Source organism: Oncorhynchus nerka, linkage group LG19 (assembly GCF_034236695.1).
Source record: "Oncorhynchus nerka isolate Pitt River linkage group LG19, Oner_Uvic_2.0, whole genome shotgun sequence".
Classification (NCBI taxonomy): Eukaryota; Metazoa; Chordata; class Actinopteri; order Salmoniformes; family Salmonidae; genus Oncorhynchus; species Oncorhynchus nerka.
The window spans coordinates 50,202,378-50,228,570 of record NC_088414.1 but is presented as its reverse complement, the minus strand read 5'-3'; the positions used below and the strand labels follow the sequence as shown (position 1 = coordinate 50,228,570).

Sequence of the window (26,193 nt, the reverse complement as noted above, 5' to 3'; positions counted from 1 at the left end):
CTGTTCATCACCAGCTGTAAGGAAGAGTCCATCACCAGCTGTAGGAAGAGTCCATCACCAGCTGTAGGAAGAGTCCATCACCAGCTGTAGGAAGAGTCCATCACCAGCTGTAGGAAGAGTCCATCACCAGCTGTAGGAAGAGTCCATCACCAGCTGTAGGAAGAGTCCATCACCAGCTGTAGGAAGAGTCCATCACCAGCTGTAGGAAGAGTCCATCACCAGCTGTAGGAAGAGTCCATCACCAGCTGTAGGAAGAGTCCATCACCAGCTGTAGGAAGAGTCCATCACCAGCTGTAGGAAGAGTCCATCACCAGCTGTAGGAAGAGTTCATCACCAGCTGTTCATCACCAGCTGTAGGAAGAGTCCATCACCAGCTGTTCATCACCAGCTGTAGGAGGAATCACCAGCTGTAGTCCATCACCAGCTGTAGGAAGAGTCCATCACCAGCTGTTCCATCACCAGCTGTAGGAAGAGTCCATCACCAGCTGTAGGAAGAGTCCATCACCAGCTGTAGGAAGAGTCCATCACCAGCTGTAGGAAGAGTTCATCACCAGCTGTTCATCACCAGCTGTTCCATCACCAGAAGAGTCCATCACCAGCTGTAGGAAGAGTCCATCACCAGCTGTAGGAAGAGTCCATCACCAGCTGTAGGAAGAGTCCATCACCAGCTGTAGGAAGAGTCCATCACCAGCTGTAGGAAGAGTCCATCACCAGCTGTAGGAAGAGTCCATCACCAGCTGTAGGAAGAGTCCATCACCAGCTGTAGGAAGAGTCCATCACCAGCTGTATCACCAGCTGTAAGAAGTCCATCACCAGCTGTAGGAAGAGTCCATCACCAGCTCACCAGTTCCATCACCAGCTGTAGGAAGAGTCCATCACCAGCTGTAGGAAGAGTCCATCACCAGCTGTAGGAAGAGTCCATCACCAGCTGTAGGAAGAGTCCATCACCAGCTGTAGGAAGAGTCCATCACCAGCTGTAGGAAGAGTTCATCACCAGCTGTAGGAAGAGTCCATCACCAGCTGTAGGAAGAGTCCATCACCAGCTGTAGGAAGAGTCCATCACCAGCTGTTCATCACCAGCTGTAGGAAGAGTCCATCACCAGCTGTAGGAAGAGTTCATCACCAGCTGTAGGAAGAGTCCATCACCAGCTGTAGGAAGAGTCCATCACCAGCTGTAGGAAGAGTCATCACCAGCTGTAGGAAGGAAGCTGTCCATCACCAGCTGTAGGAAGAGTCCATCACCAGCTGTAGGAAGAGTCCATCACCAGCTGTAGGAAGAGTCCATCACCAGCTGTAGGAAGAGTCCATCACCAGCTGTAGGAAGAGTCCATCACCAGCTGTAGGAAGAGTCCATCACCAGCTGTAGGAAGAGTCCATCACCAGCTGTAGGAAGAGTCCATCACCAGCTGTAGGAAGAGTCCATCACCAGCTGTAGGAAGAGTCCATCACCAGCTGTAGGAAGAGTCCATCACCAGCTGTAGGAAGAGTCCATCACCAGCTGTAGGAAGAGTCCATCACCAGCTGTAGGAAGAGTCCATCACCAGCTGTAGGAAGAGTTCATCACCAGCTGTAGGAAGAGTCCATCACCAGCTGTAGGAAGAGTCCATCACCAGCTGTAGGAAGAGTCCAGCTGTAGGAAGAGTCCATCACCAGCTGTAGGAAGAGTCCATCACCAGCTGTAGGAAGAGTCCATCACCAGCTGTAGGAAGAGTCCATCACCAGCTGTAGCTGAAGGAAGTCCATCACCAGCTGTAGGAAGAGTCCATCACCAGCTGTAGGAAGAGTCCATCACCAGCTGTAGGAAGAGTCCATCACCAGCTGTAGGAAGAGTCCATCACCAGCTGTAGGAAGAGTCCATCACCAGCTGTAGGAAGAGTCCATCACCAGCTGTAGGAAGAGTCCATCACCAGCTGTTCATCACCAGCTGTAGGAAGAGTCCATCACCAGCTGTAGGAAGAGTCCATCACCAGCTGTTCATCACCAGGGAAGAGTCCATCACCAGCTGTAAGAGTCCATCACCAGGAAGGAAGAGTCCATCACCAGCTGTTCATCACCAGCTGTAGGAAGAGTCCATCACCAGCTGTTCATCACCAGCTGTAGGAAGAGTCCATCACCAGCTGTAGGAAGAGTCCATCACCAGCTGTAGGAAGAGTCCATCACCAGCTGTAGGAAGAGTCCATCACCAGCTGTTCATCACCAGCTGTAGGAAGAGTCCATCACCAGCTGTAGGAAGAGTCCATCACCAGCTGTTCATCACCAGCTGTAGGAAGAGTCCATCACCAGCTGTAGGAAGAGTCCATCACCAGCTGTTCATCACCAGCTGTAGGAAGAGTCCATCACCAGCTGTAGGAAGAGTCCATCACCAGCTGTAGGAAGATCACCAGTCCATCACCAGCTGTAGGAAGAGTCCATCACCAGCTGTAGGAAGAGTCCATCACCAGCTGTAGGAAGAGTCCATCACCAGCTGTAGGAAGAGTCCATCACCAGCTGTAGGAAGAGTCCATCACCAGCTGTAGGAAGAGTCCATCACCAGCTGTAGGAAGAGTCCATCACCAGCTGTAGGAAGAGTCCATCACCAGCTGTTCATCACCAGCTGTAGGAAGAGTCCATCACCAGCTGTAGGAAGAGTCCATCACCAGCTGTATCACCAGCTGAAAGAGTCCATCACCAGCTGTTCATCACCAGCTGTAGGAAGAGTCCATCACCAGCTGTAGGAAGAGTCCATCACCAGCTGTAGGAAGAGTTCATCACCAGCTGTAGGAAGAGTCCATCACCAGCTGTTCATCACCAGCTGTAGGAAGAGTCCATCACCAGCTGTAGGAAGAGTCCATCACCAGCTGTAGGAAGAGTCCATCACCAGCTGTAGGAAGAGTCCATCACCAGCTGTAGGAAGAGTCCATCACCAGCTGTATCACCAGCTGTAGAAGAGTCCATGTAGGAAGAGTCACCAGCTGTAGGAAGAGTCCATCACCAGCTGTAGGAAGAGTCCATCACCAGCTGTTCAGCTGAAGGAAAGAGTCCATCACCAGCTGTAGGAAGAGTCCATCACCAGCTGTAGGAAGAGTCCATCACCAGCTGTAGGAAGAGTCCATCACCAGCTGTAGGAAGAGTCCATCACCAGCTGTAGGAAGAGTTCATCACCAGCTGTAGGAAGAGTCCATCACCAGCTGTAGGAAGAGTCCATCACCAGCTGTAGGAAGAGTTCATCACCAGCTGTAGGAAGAGTCCATCACCAGCTGTTCATCACCAGCTGTAGGAAGAGTCCATCACCAGCTGTAGGAAGAGTCCATCACCAGCTGTAGGGAGAGTTCATCACCAGCTGTAGGAAGAGTCCATCACCAGCTGTAGGAAGAGTCCATCACACAGCTGTAGGAAGAGTCCAGCTCATCACCAGCTGTAGGAAGAGTCCATCACCAGCTGTAGGAAGAGTCCATCACCAGCTGTAGGAAGAGTCCATCACCAGCTGTAGGAAGAGTCCATCACCAGCTGTAGGAAGAGTCCATCACCAGCTGTAGGAAGAGTCCATCACCAGCTGTAGGAAGAGTCCATCACCAGCTGTTCATCACCAGCTGTAGGAAGAGTCCATCACCAGCTCACCAGCTGTAGGAAGAGTCCATCACCAGCTGTAGGAAGAGTTCATCACCAGCTGTAGGAAGAGTCCATCACCAGCTGTAGGAAGAGTCCATCACCAGTCCATCACCAGCTGTAGGAAGAGTCCATCACCAGCTGTAGGAAGAGTCCATCACCAGCTGTAGGAAGAGTCCATCACCAGCTGTTCCATCACCAGCTGTAGGAAGAGTCCATCACCAGCTGTAGGAAGAGTCCATCACCAGCTGTATCACCAGCTGTAGGAAGAGTCCATCACCAGCTGTAGGAAGAGTCCATCACCAGCTGTAGGAAGAGTCCACCAGCTGTAGGAAGAGTCCATCACCAGCTGTAGGAAGAGTTCATCACCAGCTGTAGGAAGAGTCCATCACCAGCTGTTCATCACCAGCTGTAGGAAGAGTCCATCACCAGCTGTAGGAAGAGTCCATCACCAGCTGTTCATCACCAGCTGTAGGAAGAGTCCATCACCAGCTGTGTAGGAAGAGTCCATCACCAGCTGTAGGAAGAGTCATCACCAGCTGTAGGAAGAGTCCATCACCAGCTGTAGGAAGAGTCCATCACCAGCTGTAGGAAGAGTCCATCACCAGCTGTAGGAAGAGTCCATCACCAGCTGTAGGAAGAGTCCATCACCAGCTGTAGGAAGAGTCCATCACCAGCTGTAGGAAGAGTCCATCACCAGCTGTAGGAAGAGTCCATCACCAGCTGTAGGAAGAGTCCATCACCAGCTGTAGGAAGAGTCCATCACCAGCTGTAGGAAGAGTCCATCACCAGCTGTTCCATCACCAGCTGTAGGAAGAAGCTGTAGGAAGAGTCCATCACCAGCTGTAGGAAGAGTCCATCACCAGCTGTAGGAAGAGTCCATCACCAGCTGTTCATCACCAGCTGTAGGAAGAGTTCATCACCAGCTGTAGGAAGAGTCCATCACCAGCTGTTCATCACCAGCTGTAGGAAGAGTCCATCACCAGCTGTTCATCACCAGCTGTAGGAAGAGTCCATCACCAGCTGTAGGAAGAGTCCATCACCAGCTGTTCATCACCAGCTGTAGGAAGAGTCCATCACCAGCTGTAGGAAGAGTCCATCACCAGCTGTAGGAAGAGTCCATCACCAGCTGTAGGAAGAGTCCATCACCAGCTGTTCATCACCAGCTGTAGGAAGAGTCCATCACCAGCTGTAGGAAGAGTCCATCACCAGCTGTAGGAAGAGTCCATCACCAGCTGTAGGAAGAGTCCATCACCAGCTGTAGGAAGAGTCCATCACCAGCTGTAGGAAGAGTTCATCACCAGCTGTAGGAAGAGTCCATCACCAGCTGTAGGAAGAGTCCATCACCAGCTGTAGGAAGAGTTCATCACCAGCTGTAGGAAGAGTCCATCACCAGCTGTTCATCACCAGCTGTAGGAAGAGTCCATCACCAGCTGTAGGAAGAGTCCATCACCAGCTGTAGGAAGAGTCCATCACCAGCTGTTCATCACCAGCTGTAGGAAGAGTTCATCACCAGCTGTAGGAAGAGTCCATCACCAGCTGTTCATCACCAGCTGTAGGAAGAGTCCATCACCAGCTGTAGGAAGAGTCCATCACCAGCTGTTCATCACCAGCTGTAGGAAGAGTCCATCACCAGCTGTAGGAAGAGTCCATCACCAGCTGTTCATCACCAGCTGTAGGAAGAGTCCATCACCAGCTGTAGGAAGAGTCCATCACCAGCTGTAGGAAGAGTCCATCACCAGCTGTAGGAAGAGTCCATCACCAGCTGTAGGAAGAGTCCATCACCAGCTGTAGGAAGAGTCCATCACCAGCTGTAGGAAGAGTCCATCACCAGCTGTTCATCACCAGCTGTAGGAAGAGTCCATCACCAGCTGAAGAGTCCATCACCAGCTGTAGGAAGAGTTCATCACCAGCTGTAGGAAGAGTCCATCACCAGCTGTTCCATCACCAGCTGTAGGAAGAGTCCATCACCAGCTGTAGGAAGAGTCCATCACCAGCTGTAGGAAGAGTCCATCACCAGCTGTAGGAAGAGTCCATCACCAGCTGTAGGAAGAGTTCATCACCAGCTGTAAGGAATCACCAGCTGTAGGAAGAGTCCATCACCAGCTGTAGGAAGAGTCCATCACCAGCTGTAGGAAGAGTCCATCACCAGCTGTAGGAAGAGTCCATCACCAGCTGTAGGAAGAGTCCATCACCAGCTGTTCATCACCAGCTGTAGGAAGAGTCCATCACCAGCTGTAGGAAGAGTCCATCACCAGCTGTAGGAAGAGTCCATCACCAGCTGTAGGAAGAGTTCATCACCAGCTGTAGGAAGAGTCCATCACCAGCTGTTCATCACCAGCTGTAGGAAGAGTCCATCACCAGCTGTAGGAAGAGTCCATCACCAGCTGTAGGAAGAGTCCATCACCAGCTGTAGGAAGAGTTCATCACCAGCTGTAGGAAGAGTTCATCACCAGCTGTAGGAAGAGTCCATCACCAGCTGTTCATCACCAGCTGTAGGAAGAGTCCATCACCAGCTGTTCATCACCAGCTGTAGGAAGAGTCCATCACCAGCTGTAGGAAGAGTCCATCACCAGCTGTTCATCACCAGCTGTAGGAAGAGTCCATCACCAGCTGTAGGAAGAGTCCATCACCAGCTGTAGGAAGAGTCCATCACCAGCTGTTCATCACCAGCTGTAGGAAGAGTCCATCACCAGCTGTAGGAAGAGTCCATCACCAGCTGTAGGAAGAGTCCATCACCAGCTGTTCATCACCAGCTGTAGGAAGAGTCCATCACCAGCTGTAGGAAGAGTTCATCACCAGCTGTAGGAAGAGTCCATCACCAGCTGTTCATCACCAGCTGTAGGAAGAGTCCATCACCAGCTGTAGGAAGAGTCCATCACCAGCTGTTCATCACCAGCTGTAGGAAGAGTCCATCACCAGCTGTAGGAAGAGTCCATCACCAGCTGTAGGAAGAGTTCATCACCAGCTGTAGGAAGAGTCCATCACCAGCTGTAGGAAGAGTCCATCACCAGCTGTAGGAAGAGTTCATCACCAGCTGTAGGAAGAGTCCATCACCAGCTGTAGGAAGAGTCCATCACCAGCTGTAGGAAGAGTCCATCACCAGCTGTAGGAAGAGTCCATCACCAGCTGTAGGAAGAGTTCATCACCAGCTGTAGGAAGAGTCCATCACCAGCTGTTCATCACCAGCTGTAGGAAGAGTCCATCACCAGCTGTAGGAAGAGTCCATCACCAGCTGTAGGAAGAGTCCATCACCAGCTGTAGGAAGAGTCCATCACCAGCTGTAGGAAGAGTCCATCACCAGCTGTAGGAAGAGTCCATCACCAGCTGTAGGAAGAGTCCATCACCAGCTGTAGGAAGAGTCCATCACCAGCTGTAGGAAGAGTCCATCACCAGCTGTAGGAAGAGTCCATCACCAGCTGTTCATCACCAGCTGTAGGAAGAGTCCATCACCAGCTGTAGGAAGAGTCCATCACCAGCTGTAGGAAGAGTCCATCACCAGCTGTAGGAAGAGTCCATCACCAGCTGTAGGAAGAGTCCATCACCAGCTGTAGGAAGAGTCCATCACCAGCTGTAGGAAGAGTCCATCACCAGCTGTAGGAAGAGTCCATCACCAGCTGTAGGAAGAGTCCATCACCAGCTGTAGGAAGAGTCCATCACCAGCTGTAGGAAGAGTCCATCACCAGCTGTAGGAAGAGTCCATCACCAGCTGTAGGAGTTGCTCTCACTGATATGCCGCCAAACGAGGCTATTTGTGTGTAATAAGCAACCATAAACAAACAACAAAATGCTCATCCAGAGGCGGCACTCCTAGTGGCCGGGGACTTTAATGCAGGCAAACTTAAATCCGAAACATGTGCAACCATAGAAGAAAAAAACAAACTCTAGAGACCCATTCAAAGCTCTCCCTCGCCCTCCATTTGGCAAATCTGACCATAATTATATCCTCCTGATTCCTGCTTACAAGCAAAAACTAAAGCAGGAAGTACCATTGACTCACTCAATACGGAAGTGGTCAGATGACGCGGATGCTATGCTGCAGGACTGTTTTGCAGCACAGACTGGAATATGTTCTGGGATTCATCCAATGGCATTGAGGAGAACACCACATCAGTCCCTGGCTTCATCAATAAGTGTATCGACGACGTCGTCCCCACAGTGACCACAGTACATTTCCCAACCAGAAGCCATGGATTACAGGCAACATCTGCACCAGGCTTAAGGCTAGAGCTGCCGCTTTCAAGGAGCGGGACAGTAATCCGGAATCTTATAAGAAATCCTGCTACTCCTCAGACAGGAAAAGCTTCAATACAGGACTAAGACTGAATCCTACTACACCGGCTCTGACGCTCGCTTGAAAACCATTACAGGCTTAAAAGGGAAACCCAGCCGCGAGCTGCCCAGTGACGCGAGCCTACCAGACGAGATAAATACCTCGTCACTTTACAAATGACCTCGACCTCTACCCCCGCTCATCGTACTGTATATAGCCTTGTTACTGTTATGTACATTTCTTGTGTTACCGTTTGATCAAATAATTACTTTTTTTATTTTTATTACTTTACTTTATTTAGTAAATATTTTCTTAACTCTATTTCTTGAAATGCATTGTTGGTTAAAGGGCTTGTAAGTATTTCACTGTATTCTGTTGTATTCGGCCTATGTGACAAATACAGTTTGATTTGATTTGACATAGCAAATGAACAACTTCAGAAAGGAATCTGGTTTGCTAGAAATAATAGTCTCCATAATCACTGGGGCACATTGGACGCAAGGCATGCATTTACAGCCACTCAATAGGGCCTCTGCAAGGAAATTGTAGCCCTGGTGTGAGTGTGTCTGTGCGTGCGTTAGTTACCTCTGATCTGCCTCCCTCCAATCCCTCCGTCTCCTCCGTGTTCTTTCGTTTGACAGACAGGAACGAGGGAATACCTCTCCTTCCTCCTCCACTCCTCTATAAAAGTGTAGAACAGTGTTCTGTCGCTCGCCACGTCTATGATGGCCAGCCCACCGCTAGGGCTGCTGGGAGAGAGAGATGCATCCTGGGAGAGCTGGAGGGTGAAGCCCTCGTCAGTCAGAGATGAGGGGGAGGAGAGGACAGGAGGAGAGTCTAGCAACGTTTTGGGTTGAGGGGGAGGTTTGGTGTCTGTTTTGGGGGGAGGTTTGGTATCTGTTTTGGGGGGAGGTTTAGGGTCTGTTTTGGGGGCAGAGTGAGAGTGTGTGTCCGTTTTGGGATCTGGTTTCAGGAACTGGGGACCAACAGAGACTGCTGGTTGATCAGGGAGGCGGGAGGAGTGAGCTGATTGGTGGATAGGTCGAGGGGTGGGGGTTGATTGGTTGAGAGGTCTGCTGGTGAGAGGTGAATGGTGGATAGTCCTCATAATGTGAGGTGATTGGACAGAGTAGATGGTCAGTTTAACAGTTTCTTGAGTTGGGGGGATGAGGTCCCCATGAGCCCCACCTGATCTCCCCTCTTCTCTCTCTCCCAGTTGTCCCCCTGTCTCCCCCCATCTCACGTTGTTCTCTCCTGTCTCCCCTCGTCTCTCCCCCTCTTTCTCCCTCAGGGGTTGCCTCGTCTCCCCCCATCTCACACTGGTCTCTCCTGTCTCTCTGTCCTCCTCAGCACGTCCCAGTGCTGTTAGACCAGTCAAACCAGTCAAACTGTCCTTTGTCTCTCTGTCCTCCTCAGCACGTCCCAGTGCTGTTAGACCAGTCAAACCAGTCAAACTGTCCTTTGTCTCTCTGTCCTCCTCAGCACGTCCCAGTGCTGTTAGACCAGTCAAACTGTCCTTTGTCTCTCTGTCCTCCTCAGCACGTCCCAGTGCTGTTATACCAGTCAAACTGTCCCCTGAGTCTTGGTTGTCAACAGCAGTGTGTGTGAGTGTGTGAGCAGGTGGCAGCAGAGGATGCTGGGAGGGCTGGTCAGACATACTAGGCCAACGATCAAAGATGTCCTGGAGTCCAGGGCTGCAGAGGAGGGAGGGTTCAGTCTCTCTCCTCTTCTCTCTCTCTCCATCTCTCCGTGATGCAGGTCTTACAAACAGCCTGCTCTCACACACTGCAACACCTCTCACATCTCTCTCCTTCTCAACCCCTCCATCTCCTCCTTTTTCTCCCCTTTCCTCTCCCACTACACTTCTGATCAGATCTCTCCTCTTCTCTCCCCGTCTCTCTGACCAGGAAGGTTCCACCTCTTTTCCACCAGTGTTCTGTGTCAGTCTGTCTGTCTGGTTATGGTTGTCTTTGGGTTCATATAACAGACCACTGTGGTTGGGTTGAGGTCGCTCCGTCAAACACTGGTCATGTGTGTATTTTCCCCGACCGTGATCGTCTGTCTGACCATTGCTGTGGTTGGGTTGAGGTCCTTGTTGCTCTGTTTCCCCATGGTCAGGCTGGGGTCTGTCGGTCTGACCGCAGTCTTGTTCGTGTTGCAGTCTCTCCGTGTGTCTCAGCAGGCTCCGCCTCTCCAGGAAGTGCTCTCCAACCAGCAGAGAGTCGCCCCACTCTGATAGGTTGAAGGACGACTCGCCCCATTGGACGGCCTCCTGTTCCTCTGCCTCCTGATTGGCTATGAGCCCGCTGCGTTGCCGCTGCTGGTTGGACAGGAGACTGGTCTCCATGACAACAGGCCCCTCCTTCTCTTCCTCTGATTGGTGAGAATCGTGGCTAAGCCCAGCCAATAAAGAGCTGTCGTACAGGCTGTCGAATAGGAAGCTGCTACTGCCGTTTAGACTGTTCTCATTGGTCACTGAGGAGCGGTGTGCGTTAGGGGGTGGGAAGGGTTCATCATCGTCATCATTATCGCCTGCCAAGATCTGTGGGAGGAAGAGTACACCACCATCATCCTTACCATCATCACCACCACCATCATCATCATCACCACCACCACCACCACCATCATCATCACCACCACCATCACCACCACCACCACCACCATCATCATCACCACCACCATCATCACCACCACCATCATCACCATCATCATCATCATCACCACCACCATCATCATCACCACCATCATCATCATCACCACCACCATCATCACCACCATCATCATCACTACCATCACCACCACCATCATCATCCAAACCATCATCATCATCATCATCATCATCATCCAAACCATCATCATCATCATCATCCAAACCATCATCATCATCATCACCACCACCATCATCATCCAAACCATCATCATCATCATCATCATCCAAACCATCATCATCATCATCATCATCCAAACCATCATCATCATCATCATCATCATCCAAACCATCATCATCATCATCACTACCATCACCACCATCATCATCATCATCATCATAAACACCATCATCATAAACACCATCATCATCATAAACACCATCTCCATCATAAACACCATCTCCATCATAAACACCATCTCCATCATAAACACCATCATCATCATAAACACCATCTCCATCATCATCATCATTATAAACACCTTCATCATCATAAACACCATCATCATAAACACCATCATCATCATAAACACCATCTCCATCATAAACACCATCATCATCATAAACACCATCATCATAAACACCATCTCCATCATAAACACCATCATCATCATAAACACCATCATCATCATAAACACCATCATCATCATAAACACCATCTCCATCATAAACACCATCTCCATCATAAACACCATCATCATAAACACCATCATCATCATAAACACCATCTCCATCATAAACACCATCATCATAAACACCATCTCCATCATAAACACCATCTCCATCATAAACACCATCTCCATCATAAACACCATCTCCATCATAAACACCATCATCCATCATAAACACCATCATCATCATAACCATCATCACCATCATCATCATAAACACCATCATCATCATAAACACCATCTCCATCATAAACACCATCTCCATCATAAACACCATCTCCATCATAAACACCATCTCCATCATAAACACCATCATCATCATAAACACCATCATCATCATAAACACCATCATCATCATCAACACCATCTCCATCATAAACACCATCTCCATCATAAACACCATCTCCATCATAAACACCATCATCATCATCAAACACCATCTCCATCATAAACACCATCTCCATCATAAACACCATCATCATCATCAACACCATCTCCATCATAAACACCATCTCCATCATAAACACCATCATCATCATAAACACCATCATCATCATAAACACCATCATCATCATAAACACCATCATCATCATAAACACCATCTCCATCATAAACACCATCTCCATCATCATAAACACCATCTTCCATCATAAACACCATCTTCATCATCATAAACACCATCATCACCACACCACCACCATCATTATCACCATCACCACCATCATCATCACCACACCACCACCATCATTATCACCATCACCACCACCATCATCACCACACCACCACCACCACCATCATCATCACCACCACCACCACCATCATCACCACCATCACCACACCACCACCACCACCATCATCATCACCACCATCATCATTATCACCACACCACCAGCATCATCACCACCATCATTATCACCATCACCACCACCATCATCACCACACCACCATCATCATCACCACACCACTACCATCACCACCATCATCACCACCACCATCATCACCACCATCATCATCATCACCACCATCATCATTATCACCACCACCACCATCATCATCATCACCACCACCATCATCATCACCACCACCACCACCATCATCACCACCACCATCATCATCACATCATCACCACCACCACCATCATCATCACCACCATCATTATCACCACCACCACCACCACCACCATCATCATCACCACCACCACCACCATCATCATCACCACCACCATCATCATCATCACCACCACCACCATCATCATCATCATCATCACCACCATCACACCATCATCACCATCATCATCATCACCACACCACCACCATCATCATCATCATCACCACCACCACCATCATCATCACCACCATCACTATCATCATCACCACCACCACCACCACCACCATCATCACCACCACCACCATCACCACCATCATCATCACCATCATCACACCATCATCATCACCACCATCATCAGCACACCATCATCAGCACCACCATCACTATCATCATCATCATCACCACCACCACCATCATCATCATCATCACCACCACCACCACCACCACCACCATCATCATCACCACCATCACCACCACCACACCATCACCACCATCATCAGCACCACCATCACCATCATCATCATCACCATCACCACCATCACTATCATCACCATCATCACCACCACCACCACCATCATCATCACCACCACCATCATTATCACCACCACCACCATTATCACCACCACCACCACCACCATCATTATCACCACCACCATCATCATCACCACCATCATCATCATCACCACCACCATCACCACCATCATCATCATCACCACCACCATCATTATCACCACCACCACCATTATCACCACCACCACCACCACCATCATTATCACCACCACCATCATCATCACCACCACCATCATTATCACCACCACCATCATTATCACCACCACCACCACCATCATTATCACCACCACCACCACCACCATCACCACCATCATTATCACCACCACCACCACCACCACCACCATCACCACCATCATTATCACCACCACCACCACCACCATCACCACCATCATTATCACCACCATTACCACCACCACCACCACCACCATCATTATCATCATCATCACCACCACCAATGTGGTGGCTGTGGTTGAGTGAGTGTGTGTGTGTGTGTGTGTGTACCTGGTTGTCGAGGATCTGTTCCATCTGGCTGTCAGTCAGAGAGAAGTTGTATCTGGGCGCAGCGTCGTCATGGAAACCATAGGTATGGGGGTTGCCATGGATACTGTTGACTGTTGAGGGGTTCGGTGGGTTAACGTCGGTGGATTTCCCCTCTCCACCCTTCTCCCTGTTCCCTCTCTCCTCCTCTCCACCTTTCTCCCTCCTTCCTCTCTCCTCCTCTCCACCTTTCTCCCTCCCTCTCTCCTCCTCTCCACCCTTCTCCCTCCTTCCTCTCTCCTCTCCACCTTTCTCCCTCCCTCTCTCCTCCTCTCCACCCTTCTCCCTCCTTCCTCTCTCATGCTGTGAGTTAGCACACTCTCTCTCCCTCTCCTCTCTTTGGTCTTGTAGTAGAATCATTCTCTCAGTCTGAGTGTCCAACTCCAAACTATCCCCAAACCTTCCCTCCTCCTCATAGAGTTCAGGAGACCCACACCTATCCTGCTCTTCCACCCTCCGGCGTTTGACTACAAAAGAGAGAGAAAGAGCTGGGGCTTGGGCAGAGGAGAGGAAGAGGGGAGGAGGGACAGGGGAGAGGAGGCAGGGAGGAGGAGGGACAGGGGAGAGGAGGCAGGGGAGGAGGGACAGGGGAGAGGAGGCAGGGAGGAGGAGGGACAGGGGAGAGGAGGCAGGGAGGAGGGACAGGGGAGAGGAGGCAGGGAGGAGGGACAGGGAGGGACAGGGGAGAGGAGGCAGGGAGGAGGGACAGGGGAGAGGAGGCAGGGAGGAGGGGGACAGGGGAGAGGAGGCAGGGAGGAGGGACAGGGGAGAGGAGGCAGGGAGGAGGGACAGGGGAGAGGAGGCAGGGAGGAGGGACAGGGGAGAGGAGGCAGGGAGGAGGGGGGACAGGGGAGGAGGAGGCAGGGAGGAGGGGGGACAGGGGAGAGGAGGCAGGGAGGAGGGGGGACAGGGACCTCTGGTGGTGCCTTGCTCTGGAGGAGAGGTGCAGACTTTGGGGTAGAAACCGAGTTCGGGGCAGGGACTGGTAGTGTTTTAGGAGGAAGTTTAAACAATGTTCCTCTCCTCCTCTCCTCACTCTCTCTTTTCTCTACGCTCTTCTCCTCCATTTCTCCCATCTTCTCCTCCTCTCCTCCATTCCTCTCCCTCCTCCTTCCTCCTCTCTCCCCCTCCATCCTCCGTCCTCTCCTCCTCCTCCCTCCTCTCCTCCTCCTCCCTCCTCTCCTCCTCCTCCCCCCTCCTCTCTGAGTGTATAGAGCGCAGTACTTTCCTCAGAGCTGTGGACGGCTTTCTTCTACATGCCTGTGCAGGAGATCTCCCTGCCATGCCCAGTCCATCCCTCTTTACTGTCCCCCCAGAAACACTGGTCAGAGGTTCCTCCACTCGGGAGGTGGGGGCTCTGAAACGGGGAGGGCGAGAGTGGAAGGGGTGGTTGGAGGGATTGAGAGGGGGGTGAGGGCTACTGACTAGTTCAGCTAAGTCCTGGGTGTTTATACCTCTCCTGTCACAGACAGGAAGGTTAGGGTCTTCCTCGCTTCCTCCCTCTTCCCTCTCTCCCACCTCCACTCCTACTCTCTCCTTTCTCTCTCCCACCTCTACTCCTCTCTCTTCCCTCTCTCCCACCTCTACTCCTCTCTCTTCCCTCTCTCCCACCTCTACTCCTCTCTCTTCCCTCTCTCCCACCTCCACTCCCTCGTTCTTCTCTCTCCCTCTCTGCTCCTCCCCTGTCCTCTCTCCCTCGTTCTTCTCTCTCCCCTCTACCTCTTTCTGTTCAACCACGTTTCTCCCTCTGTCTTCCATCTCTTTCTTCTCATTTAACCTCCTCTCTTTATCTCTCCAGGATTTGGACCGGTCCCGCTGTGTCTCAGGTGAGTCGTTGTCATGGTCGTTGTTAGGGCGTGTTTCCGTGGGCAGTGTCGCTGGGTCCCAGGTCACCCCCAATAGGGCGAGGTCTTGCTGGAGGAGGAGCCTGGCCTCAGACACGATTTCAATGGCTGCCTCGTGTTCTGTTAGAGCACGCCCCCCACTGACCCAGACACACCGTAAGCTCCGCCTCTCGGCTGCCTCCCCCTCGGTCTCATCCATCGCACGACGAGAACTGGAGAGGAAGAGATCATCATCATCATCACCACCACCACCACCACCAGCCCTTTACAACACACTCTCCTCCCTCCTCCTAACCTCTTAAAGGGGACAGCCTTGCGTAGGGCCTTCTCCACCTCAGTGACCTTTGCCCTGGCCAGCTGGGCCACCGTAGCGAGGCCCTGGTCGTAGAGTGTTCGTGCCCTTGTTGCGCTCAGCAGTGAGACCCTGACCAGGTCGACCAGTTCCCTCTGGACCCCAAAGCTCAGCCTGGTCTGGTACTGGGACAGGAGTAACTCCAAGCTGTGCCATCCCAGCCGCCGGCAGAACACCGTTACCATGCCTACGGGACAGGAAACCACACCGTTACTATGGTTACAGCATGTCTGGGACATGCTGGGTACAGAAGTAACTAACAGAACACTGTTACCTAGGGGAGGAAAAAGACTACTGTGTTACCTGGGCAGGGCTGTGTGTGTTTACCTGCATACGTGGAGGCAGACTGCTGTAGAGACTGTAGCTGTCCGCGGCTACAGTTGTACTTGGTTGCCACGGTACCCAGAGGAACCTCATTGACAAGGTCCTGAAGGACCAGAGTAGTGAAGAACCTGAAGATAAGAATTTGTTCTTATTTAAAAAAACATTTATTTTTTTTTTTAAACATACCAGACCCATATGAATTGGGTGCGTAACCCATTAGGGTGTCCAACCACGGTGATCAGAATGACAGAAATCACATCTAGATTATGGTATAACAAGGCAGTAGGGCTATAACAAGGCAGTAGGGCTATAACAAGGCGGTAGGGCTATAACAAGGCAGTAGGGCTATAACAAGGCAGTAGGGCTATAACAAGGCAGTAGGGCTATAACAAGGCGGTAGGGCTATAACAAGGCAGTAGGGCTATAACAAGGCAGTAGGGCTATAACAAGGCAGTAGGGCTATAACAAGGCAGTAGGGCTATAACAAGGCAGTAGGGCTATAACAAGGAGGTAGGGCTATAGCAAGGCAGTAGGGCTATAACAAGGCAGTAGGGCTATAACAAGGCAGTAGGGCTATAACAAGGCGGTAGGGCTATAACAAGGAGGTAGGGCTATAACAAGGAGGTAGGGCTATAACAAGGCAGTAGGGCTATAACAAGGCAGTAGGGCTATAACAAGGCAGTAGGGCTATAACAAGGCAGTAGGGCTATAACAAGTCAGTAGGGCTATAACAAGGCAGGTAGGGCTATAACAAGGCAGTAGGGCTATAACAAGGCAGTAGGGCTATAACAAGGCAGTAGGGCTATAACAAGGCGGTAGGGCTATAACAAGGCAGTAGGGCTATAACAAGTCAGTAGGGCTATAACAAGGCAGTAGGGCTATAACAAGGCGGTAGGGCTATAACAAGGAGGTAGGGCTATAACAAGGAGGTAGGGCTATAACAAGGAGGTAGGGCTATAACAAGGAGGTAGGGCTATAACAAGGAGGTAGGGCTATAACAAGGAGGTAGGGCTATAACAAGGAGGTAGGGCTATAACAAGGCGGTAGGGCTATAACAAGGCAGTAGGACTATAACAAGGCAGTAGGGCTATAACAAGGCAGTAGGGCTATAACAAGGCAGTAGGGCTATAACAAGGCAGTAGGACGATAACAAGGCAGTAGGGCTATAACAAGGAGGTAGGGCTATAACAAGGAGGTAGGGCTATAACAAGGCAGTAGGGCTATAACAAGGCAGTAGGACTATAACAAGGAGGTAGGGCTATAACAAGGAGGTAGGGCTATAACAAGGCAGTAGGGCTATAACAAGGCAGTAGGACTATAACAAGGCAGTAGGGCTATAACAAGGCAGTAGGGCTATAACAAGGCAGCAGGCTACAAGTAAATGTTCGTTCCATAGGGAAAATACCGTTGCTAATATGACTAGAGTTGTGTTTTATGACTAGGATGATCAACTACTAGGATGATCAACTGCTAGGATGATCAACTGCTAGGATGATCAACTGCTAGGATGATCAACTGCTAGGATGATCAACTGCTAGGATGATCAACTGCTAGGATGATCAACTGCTAGGATGATCAACTGCTAGGATGGGTTGGTAATATAACTAGGGTTATAGGCTACTGGTTTCAATGGTATATAGAAGTCTTTATTAAATAATAGACTACTGGTTTCAATGGTATATAGAAGTCTTTATTAATTAATAGGCTACTGGTTTCAATGGTATATAGAAGTCTTTATTAAAAAATAGACTACTGGTTTCAATGGTATATAGAAGTCTTTATTAATTAATAGGCTGCCTGTTTGGTTGTATTTTGGCTGCTTTGAAGCAAGGTGAGACAGGCTGAAGCAGCAGCTCTCTGTACCTCATGTACCTGTACCTGTCACCTACAGTATATCACATCCGCTGGTATTAAACAGCAATACACATTTTATTGATCAACTTTTAATTCTAAAATGTTCTCTCTCCAAAAGCTATGGGAAATCTTGGTGTGTGTATTATGCTGTACCGTTTGTGTATGGCCATCTGTCGTCTCTGTCTGTCTGTCTTGGCAATCAGTTTCCCGCTAACAGACCGAGCCAAGAAGCTCTCCTGAACACCCACCAGCTCTGCTACTCTCTTATTGGATGAGCCAAGCCCCTCCCACAGACACCAGAACTGGTACCAGTCTATTGTGGTCCACTCAGCAAACACAGGAGTTATCTGGAGGATACAAACACAGGGGTTATCTGGAGGATACAAACACAGTGGAGGATACAAACACAGGAGTTATCTGGAGGATACAAACACAGGGGTTATCTGGAGGATACAAACACAGTGGTTATCTGGAGGATACAAACACAGTGGTTATCTGGAGGATACAAACACAGGGGTTATCTGGAGGATACAAACACAGGGGTTATCTGGAGGATACAAACACAGGGGTTATCTGGAGGATACAAACACAGGGGTTATCTGGAGGATACAAACACAGGGGTTATCTGGAGGATACAAACACAGGAGTTATCTGGAGGATACAAACACAGGAGTTATCTGGAGGATACAAACACAGGAGTTATCTGGAGGATACAAACACAGGGGTTATCTGGAGGATACAAACACAGTGGTTATCTGGAGGATACAAACACAGGGGTTATCTGGAGGATACAAACACAGGAGTTATCTGGAGGATACAAACACAGGAGTTATCTGGAGGATACAAACACAGTGGTTATCTGGAGGATACAAACACAGGGGTTATCTGGAGGATACAAACACAGTGGTTATCTGGAGGATACAAACACAGGGGTTATCTGGAGGATACAAACACAGTGGTTATCTGGAGGATACAAACACAGGGGTTATCTGGAGGATACAAACACAGTGGAGGATACAAACACAGGGGTTATCTGGAGGATACAAACACAGGGGTTATCTGGAGGATACAAACACAGTGGAGGATACAAACACAGGAGTTATCTGGAGGATACAAACACAGTCTTATCTGGAGGATAAAACACAGTGGAGGATACAAACACAGTTTGGTTATCTGGAGGATACAAACAGGTGGTTAGGAGGATACAAACACAGCACTGGAGGATACAAACACAGGGGTTATCTGGAGGATACAAACACAGGAGTTATCTGGAGGATACAAACACAGGGGTTATCTGGAGGATACAAACACAGTGGTTATCTGGAGGATACAAACACAGTGGTTATCTGGAGGATACAAACACAGTGGTTATCTGGAGGATACAAACACAGTGGTTATCTGGAGGATACAAACACAGGAGTTATCTGGAGGATACAAACACAGCAGTTATCTGGAGGATACAAACACAGGAGTTATCTGGAGGATTATCTGGAGGATACAAACACAGGTTATCTGGAGGATACAAAACAGGAGTTATCTGGAGGATACAAACACAGTATAAATCTGGAGGATACAAACACAGTGTTATCTGGAGGATACAAACACAGGAGTTATCTGTCTACAAACACAGGGGTTATCTGGAGGATACAAACACAGTGGAGGATACAAACACAGGAGTTATCTGGAGGATACAAACACAGTGGAGGATACAAACACAGGAGTTATCTGGAGGATACAAACACAGGAGTTATCTGGAGGATACAAACACAGTGGAGGATACAAACACAGGAGTTATCTGGAGGATACAAACACAGGAGTTATCTGGAGGATACAAACACAGGAGTTATCTGGAGGATACAAACACAGGGGTTATCTGGAGGATACAAACACAGTGGAGGATACAAACACAGGGGTTATCTGGAGGATACAAACACAGGAGTTATCTGGAGGATACAAACACAGGGGTTATCTGGAGGATACAAACACAGGGGTTATCTGGAGGATACAAACACAGGAGTTATCTGGAGGATACAAACACAGGAGTTATCTGGAGGATACAAACACAGGGGTTATCTGGAGGATACAAACACAGGGGTTATCTGGAGGATACAAACACAGGAGTTATCTGGAGGATACAAACACAGTGGAGGATACAAACACAGGAGTTATCTGGAGGATACAAACACAGTGGAGGATACAAACACAGGAGTTATCTGGAGGATACAAACACAGTGGAGGATACAAACACAGGAGTTATCTGGAGGATACAAACACAGGAGTTATCTGGAGGATACAAACACAGGGGTTATCTGGAGGATACAAACACAGGAGTTATCTGGAGGATACAAACACAGGGGTTATCTGGAGGATACAAACACAGGGGTTATCTGGAGGATACAAACACAGGGGTTATCTGGAGGATACAAACACAGGGGTTATCTGGAGGATACAAACACAGGGGTTATCTGGAGGATACAAACACAGTGGAGGATACAAACACAGGAGTTATCTGGAGGATACAAACACAGGAGTTATCTGGAGGATACAAACACAGGAGTTATCTGGAGGATACAAACACAGGGGTTATCTGGAGGATACAAACACAGGAGTTATCTGGAGGATACAAACACAGGAGTTATCTGGAGGATACAAACACAGGGTTATCTGGAGGATACAAACACAGGGGTTATCTGGAGGATGGACAAACACAGTAGAGTTATCTGGAGGATACAAACACAGGGGTTATCTGGAGGATACAAACACAGGGGTTATCTGAGAAGATACCTGGTAGTGCCTCGAGGAGGCAGACACAGAGTTAGGAGGAGACAAACACAGGGTGGCAGAACCCAGGTGGGTGGGGCAGTACCTCTCTTGTCCTCCTGCCCTCTCATTACCCTCTCTTTGGATAGATATGAACTCATTCTCAATCAACCATTCCACGCATGTCTCTATCGCTCCCTCCCGCACTCCTCCTCCCGTCTCCCCTCCTGTGGTGTCAGAGCGGGCACCAGCAGCCAGCAGTGTACAGGAAGCATAAAGCCTCACATCCTGGGGAGAGCTGGCCACGCCCCCAACAATGATCTGACAGGAGACAGGTAGATACTGTAGGTACAGGTATATACTGTAGGTGACAGGGGGTTATCTGTAGGATGACAGGTTATACTGTAGGTGACAAACACAGGTGTTACTGGAGGTACATACAGGTTATCTGGAGGTACATACTGTAGGTGACTGGAGGTACAGGTACATACTGGAGGTGACAAACAGGTATATCTGTAGGATGACAGGTACATACTGTAGGTGAAAGGTACATACTGTAGGTGACAGGTATATACTGTAGGTGACAGGTACAGGTATATACTGTAGGTGACAGGTACATACTGTAGGTGACAGGTACTATACTGTATACAAACACAGGTACATACTGTAGGTGAGGTACATACTGTAGGTGACAGGTACATACTGTAGGTGACAGGTACCTGGTACATACTGTAGGTGACAGGTACAGGTATGGCTACTGTAGGTGACAGGTACAGTGCCTACTGAGGTGACAGGTACAGGTATATACTGTAGGTGACAGGTACAGGTACATACTGTAGGTGACAGGTACATACTGTAGGTGACAGGTATATACTGTAGGTGACAGGTATATACTGTAGGTGACAGGTACATACTGTAGGTGACAGGTACAGGTACATACTGTAGGTGACTGTAGGTGACAGGTATATACTGTAGGTGACAGGTACAGGTACTGTAGGTGACAGGTACATATATACTGTAGGTGACAGGTATATACTGTAGGTGACAATATACTGTAGGTGACAGGTACAGGTACATACTGTAGGTGACAGGTACTGTATATATACTGTAGGTGACAGGTATATACTGTAGGTGACAGACAGGTACAGGTATACTGTAGGTGACAGGTACATATACTGTAGGTGACAGGTACAGGTATATACTGTAGGTGACAGGTACAGGTATATACTGTAGGTGACAGGTACATACTGGTACATACTGTAGGTGACAGGTACATGTATATACTGTAGGTGACAGGTATATACTGTAGGTGACAGGTACAGTAGGTGACAGGTACTACTGTAGGTGACAGGTACATACTGTATGAGGTACATACTGTAGGTGACAGGTATATACTGTAGGTGACAGGTACAGGTGACAGGTATATACTGTAGGTGACAGGTACAGGTATATACTGTAGGTGACAGGTACAGGTATATACTGTAGGTGACAGGTACAGGTATATACTGTAGGTGACAGGTACAGGTACATACTGTAGGTGACAGGTATATACTGTAGGTGACAGGTACAGGTATATACTGTAGGTGACAGGTACAGGTATATACTGTAGGTGACAGGTATATACTGTAGGTGACAGGTATATACTGTAGGTGATATACTGTAGGTGACAGGTATATACTGTAGGTGACAGGTATATACTGTAGGTGACAGGTATATACTGTAGGTGACAGGTATATACTGTAGGTGACAGGTATATACTGTAGGTGACAGGTATATACTGTAGGTGACAGGTATATACTGTAGGTGACAGGTATATACTGTAGGTGACAGGTACAGGTATATACTGTAGGTGACAGGTACATGTATAGACTGTAGGTGACAGGTACATACTGTAGGTGACAGGTACATACTGTAGGTGACAGGTACATACTGTAGGTGACAGGTACATACTGTAGGTGACAGGTACATACTGTAGGTGACAGGTATATACTGTAGGTGACAGGTACAGGTATATACTGTAGGTGACAGGTACAGGTATATACTGTAGGTGACAGGTACATACTGTAGGTGACAGGTACAGGGTGACAGGTATACTGTAGGTGACAGGTACAGGTATATACTGTAGGTGACAGGTACAGGTATATACTGTAGGTGACAGGTACAGGTACTGTAGGTGACAGGTACAGGTATATACTGTAGGTGACAGGTACAGGTATATACTGTAGGTGACAGGTACAGGTACTACTGTAGGTGACAGGTACAGGTACATACTGTAGGTGACAGGTACATATACTGTGACTGTAGGTGACAGGTATATACTGTAGGTGACAGGTACAGGTATACTGTAGGTGACAGGTACATACTGTAGGTGACAGGTATATACTGTAGGTGACAGGTACAGGTATATACTGTAGGTGACAGGTACAGGTATATACTGTAGGTGACAGGTACAGGTATATACTGTAGGTGACAGGTACAGGTACATACTGTAGGTGACAGGTATATACTGTAGGTGACAGGTACAGGTATATACTGTAGGTGACAGGTATATATACTGTAGGTGACAGGTACAGGTACATATATACTGTAGGTGACAGGTATATACTGTAGGTGACAGGTACATACTGTAGGTGACAGGTACATACTGTAGGTGACAGGTATATACTGTAGGTGACAGGTACAGGTATATACTGTAGGTGACAGGTATATACTGTAGGTGACAGGTATATACTGTAGGTGACAGGTATATACTGTGACAGGTACAGGTACTGTAGGTGACAGGTATACTGTATGAGACTGTAGGTGACAGGTATATACTGTAGGTGACAGGTATATACTGTAGGTGACAGGTACTGTATAGACTGTAGGTGACAGGTATATACTGTAGGTGACAGGTACAGGTATATACTGTAGGTGACAGGTACATACTGTAGGTGACAGGTACATACTGTAGGTGACAGGTATATACTGTAGGTGATATACTGTAGGTGACAGGTACACAGGTACATACTGTAGGTGACAGGTACATACTGTATGAGACTGTAGGTGACAGGTATATACTGTAGGTGACAGGTACAGACTGTAGGTGACAGGTACAGGTACAGACTGTAGGTGACAGGTACAGGTATAGACTGTAGGTGACAGGTACATACTGTAGGTGACAGGTACAGGTATATACTGTAGGTGACAGGTACAGGTACATACTGTAGGTGACAGGTACAGGTACATACTGTAGGTGACAGGTACATACTGTAGGTGACAGGTACAGGTACATACTGTAGGTGACAGGTACAGGTATATACTGTAGGTGACAGGTACAGGTATATACTGTAGGTGACAGGTACAGGTATATACTGTAGGTGACAGGTACATACTGTAGGTGACAGGTACATACTGTAGGTGACAGGTACAGGTATATACTGTAGGTGACAGGTACAGGTATATACTGTAGGTGACAGGTACAGGTATATACTGTAGGTGACAGGTATATACTGTAGGTGACAGGTATATACTGTAGGTGACAGGTATATACTGTAGGTGACAGGTACAGGTACTGTAGGTGACAGGTATATACTGTAGGTGACAGGTATATACTGTAGGTGACAGGTATATACTGTAGGTGACAGGTATATACTGTAGGTGACAGGTACAGGTATATACTGTAGGTGACAGGTACATGTATAGACTGTAGGTGACAGGTATATACTGTAGGTGACAGGTATATACTGTAGGTGACAGGTATATACTGTAGGTGACAGGTACAGGTATATACTGTAGGTGACAGGTATATACTGTAGGTGACAGGTACAGGTACATACTGTAGGTGACAGGTACAGGTACATACTGTAGGTGACAGGTATATACTGTAGGTGACAGGTATATACTGTACAGGTACATACTGTAGGTGACAGGTACATGTATAGACTGTAGGTGACAGGTATATACTGTAGGTGACAGGTACAGACTGTAGGTGACAGGTACAGGTACAGACTGTAGGTGACAGGTACAGGTATAGACTGTAGGTGACAGGTACATACTGTAGGTGACAGGTACAGGTATATACTGTAGGTGACAGGTACAGGTACATACTGTAGGTGACAGGTACAGGTACATACTGTAGGTGACAGATACATACTGTAGGTGACAGATACAGGTACATACTGTAGGTGACAGGTACAGGTATATACTGTAGGTGACAGGTGCATACTGTAGGTGACAGGTACAGGTACATACTGTAGGTGACAGGTACATGTATATACTGTAGGTGACAGGTACAGGTATATACTGTAGGTGACAGGTATATACTGTAGGTGACAGGTATATACTGTAGGTGACAGGTATATACTGTAGGTGACAGGTATATACTGTAGGTGACAGGTATATACTGTAGGTGACAGGTATATACTGTAGGTGACAGGTATATACTGTAGGTGACAGGTATATACTGTAGGTGACAGTATATACTGTAGGTGACAGGTATATATACTGTAGGTGACAGGTATATACTATAGGGTGACAGGTACATACTGTAGGTGACAGGTACAGGTACATACTGTAGGTGACAGGTACATACTGGTATATATACTGTAGGTGACAGGTATACTGTAGGTGACAGGTATATACTGTAGGTGACAGGTACATACTGTAGTACATACTGTAGGTGACAGGTACAGGTATATACTGTAGGTGACAGGTACATACTGTAGGTGACAGGTACATACTGTAGGTGACAGGTACATACTGTAGGTGACAGGTATATACTGTAGGTGACAGGTACATACTGTAGGTGACAGGTACATACTGTAGGTGACAGGTATATACTGTAGGTGACAGGTACATACTGTAGGTGACAGGTACATACTGTAGGTGACAGGTACATACTGTAGGTGACAGGTACATACTGTAGGTGACAGGTACAGGTACATACTGTAGGTGACAGGTACAGGTACATACTGTAGGTGACAGGTACAGGTACATACTGTAGGTGACAGGTACAGGTACATACTGTAGGTGACAGGTACATACTGTAGGTGACAGGTATATACTGTAGGTGACAGGTACATACTGTAGGTGACAGGTACAGGTACATACTGTAGGTGACAGGTACAGGTATATACTGTAGGTGACAGGTACATACTGTAGGTGACAGGTATATACTGTAGGTGACAGGTATATACTGTAGGTGACAGGTACATACTGTAGGTGACAGGTATATACTGTAGGTGACAGGTACAGGTATATACTGTAGGTGACAGGTATATACTGTAGGTGACAGGTACAGGTATATACTGTAGGTGACAGGTACAGGTATATACTGTAGGTGACAGGTACAGGTATATACTATAGGTGACAGGTACATGTATAGACTGTAGGTGACAGGTATATACTGTAGGTGACAGGTACAGGTACATACTGTAGGTGACAGGTATATACTGTAGGTGACAGGTACAGGTATATACTGTAGGTGACAGGTATATACTGTACAGGTGCATACTGGTGACAGGTACATACTGTAGGTGACAGGTATATACTGTAGGTGACAGGTATATACTGTAGGTGACAGGTATATACTGTAGGTGACAGGTATATACTGTAGGTGACAGGTATAT

General features: G+C 48.3%; 1 protein-coding gene across 1 annotated transcript in view; it reads right to left on the bottom strand.

The window, feature by feature from the left end:
* polq (polymerase (DNA directed), theta) overlaps positions 1 to 26,193 on the bottom strand; it is a gene marked incomplete at its 3' end in the record, with an annotated part of 110,776 nt that overhangs the window by 16,002 nt on the left and 68,581 nt on the right. Inside the window, 7 exon segments of the mRNA XM_065005067.1 lie at positions 8,444 to 10,400; positions 13,415 to 14,116; positions 14,609 to 15,506; positions 15,590 to 15,833; positions 15,974 to 16,098; positions 17,978 to 18,241; positions 20,634 to 20,905. Of these exon segments, the coding sequence (XP_064861139.1) occupies positions 8,444 to 10,400; positions 13,415 to 14,116; positions 14,609 to 15,506; positions 15,590 to 15,833; positions 15,974 to 16,098; positions 17,978 to 18,241; positions 20,634 to 20,905 (4,462 nt within the window).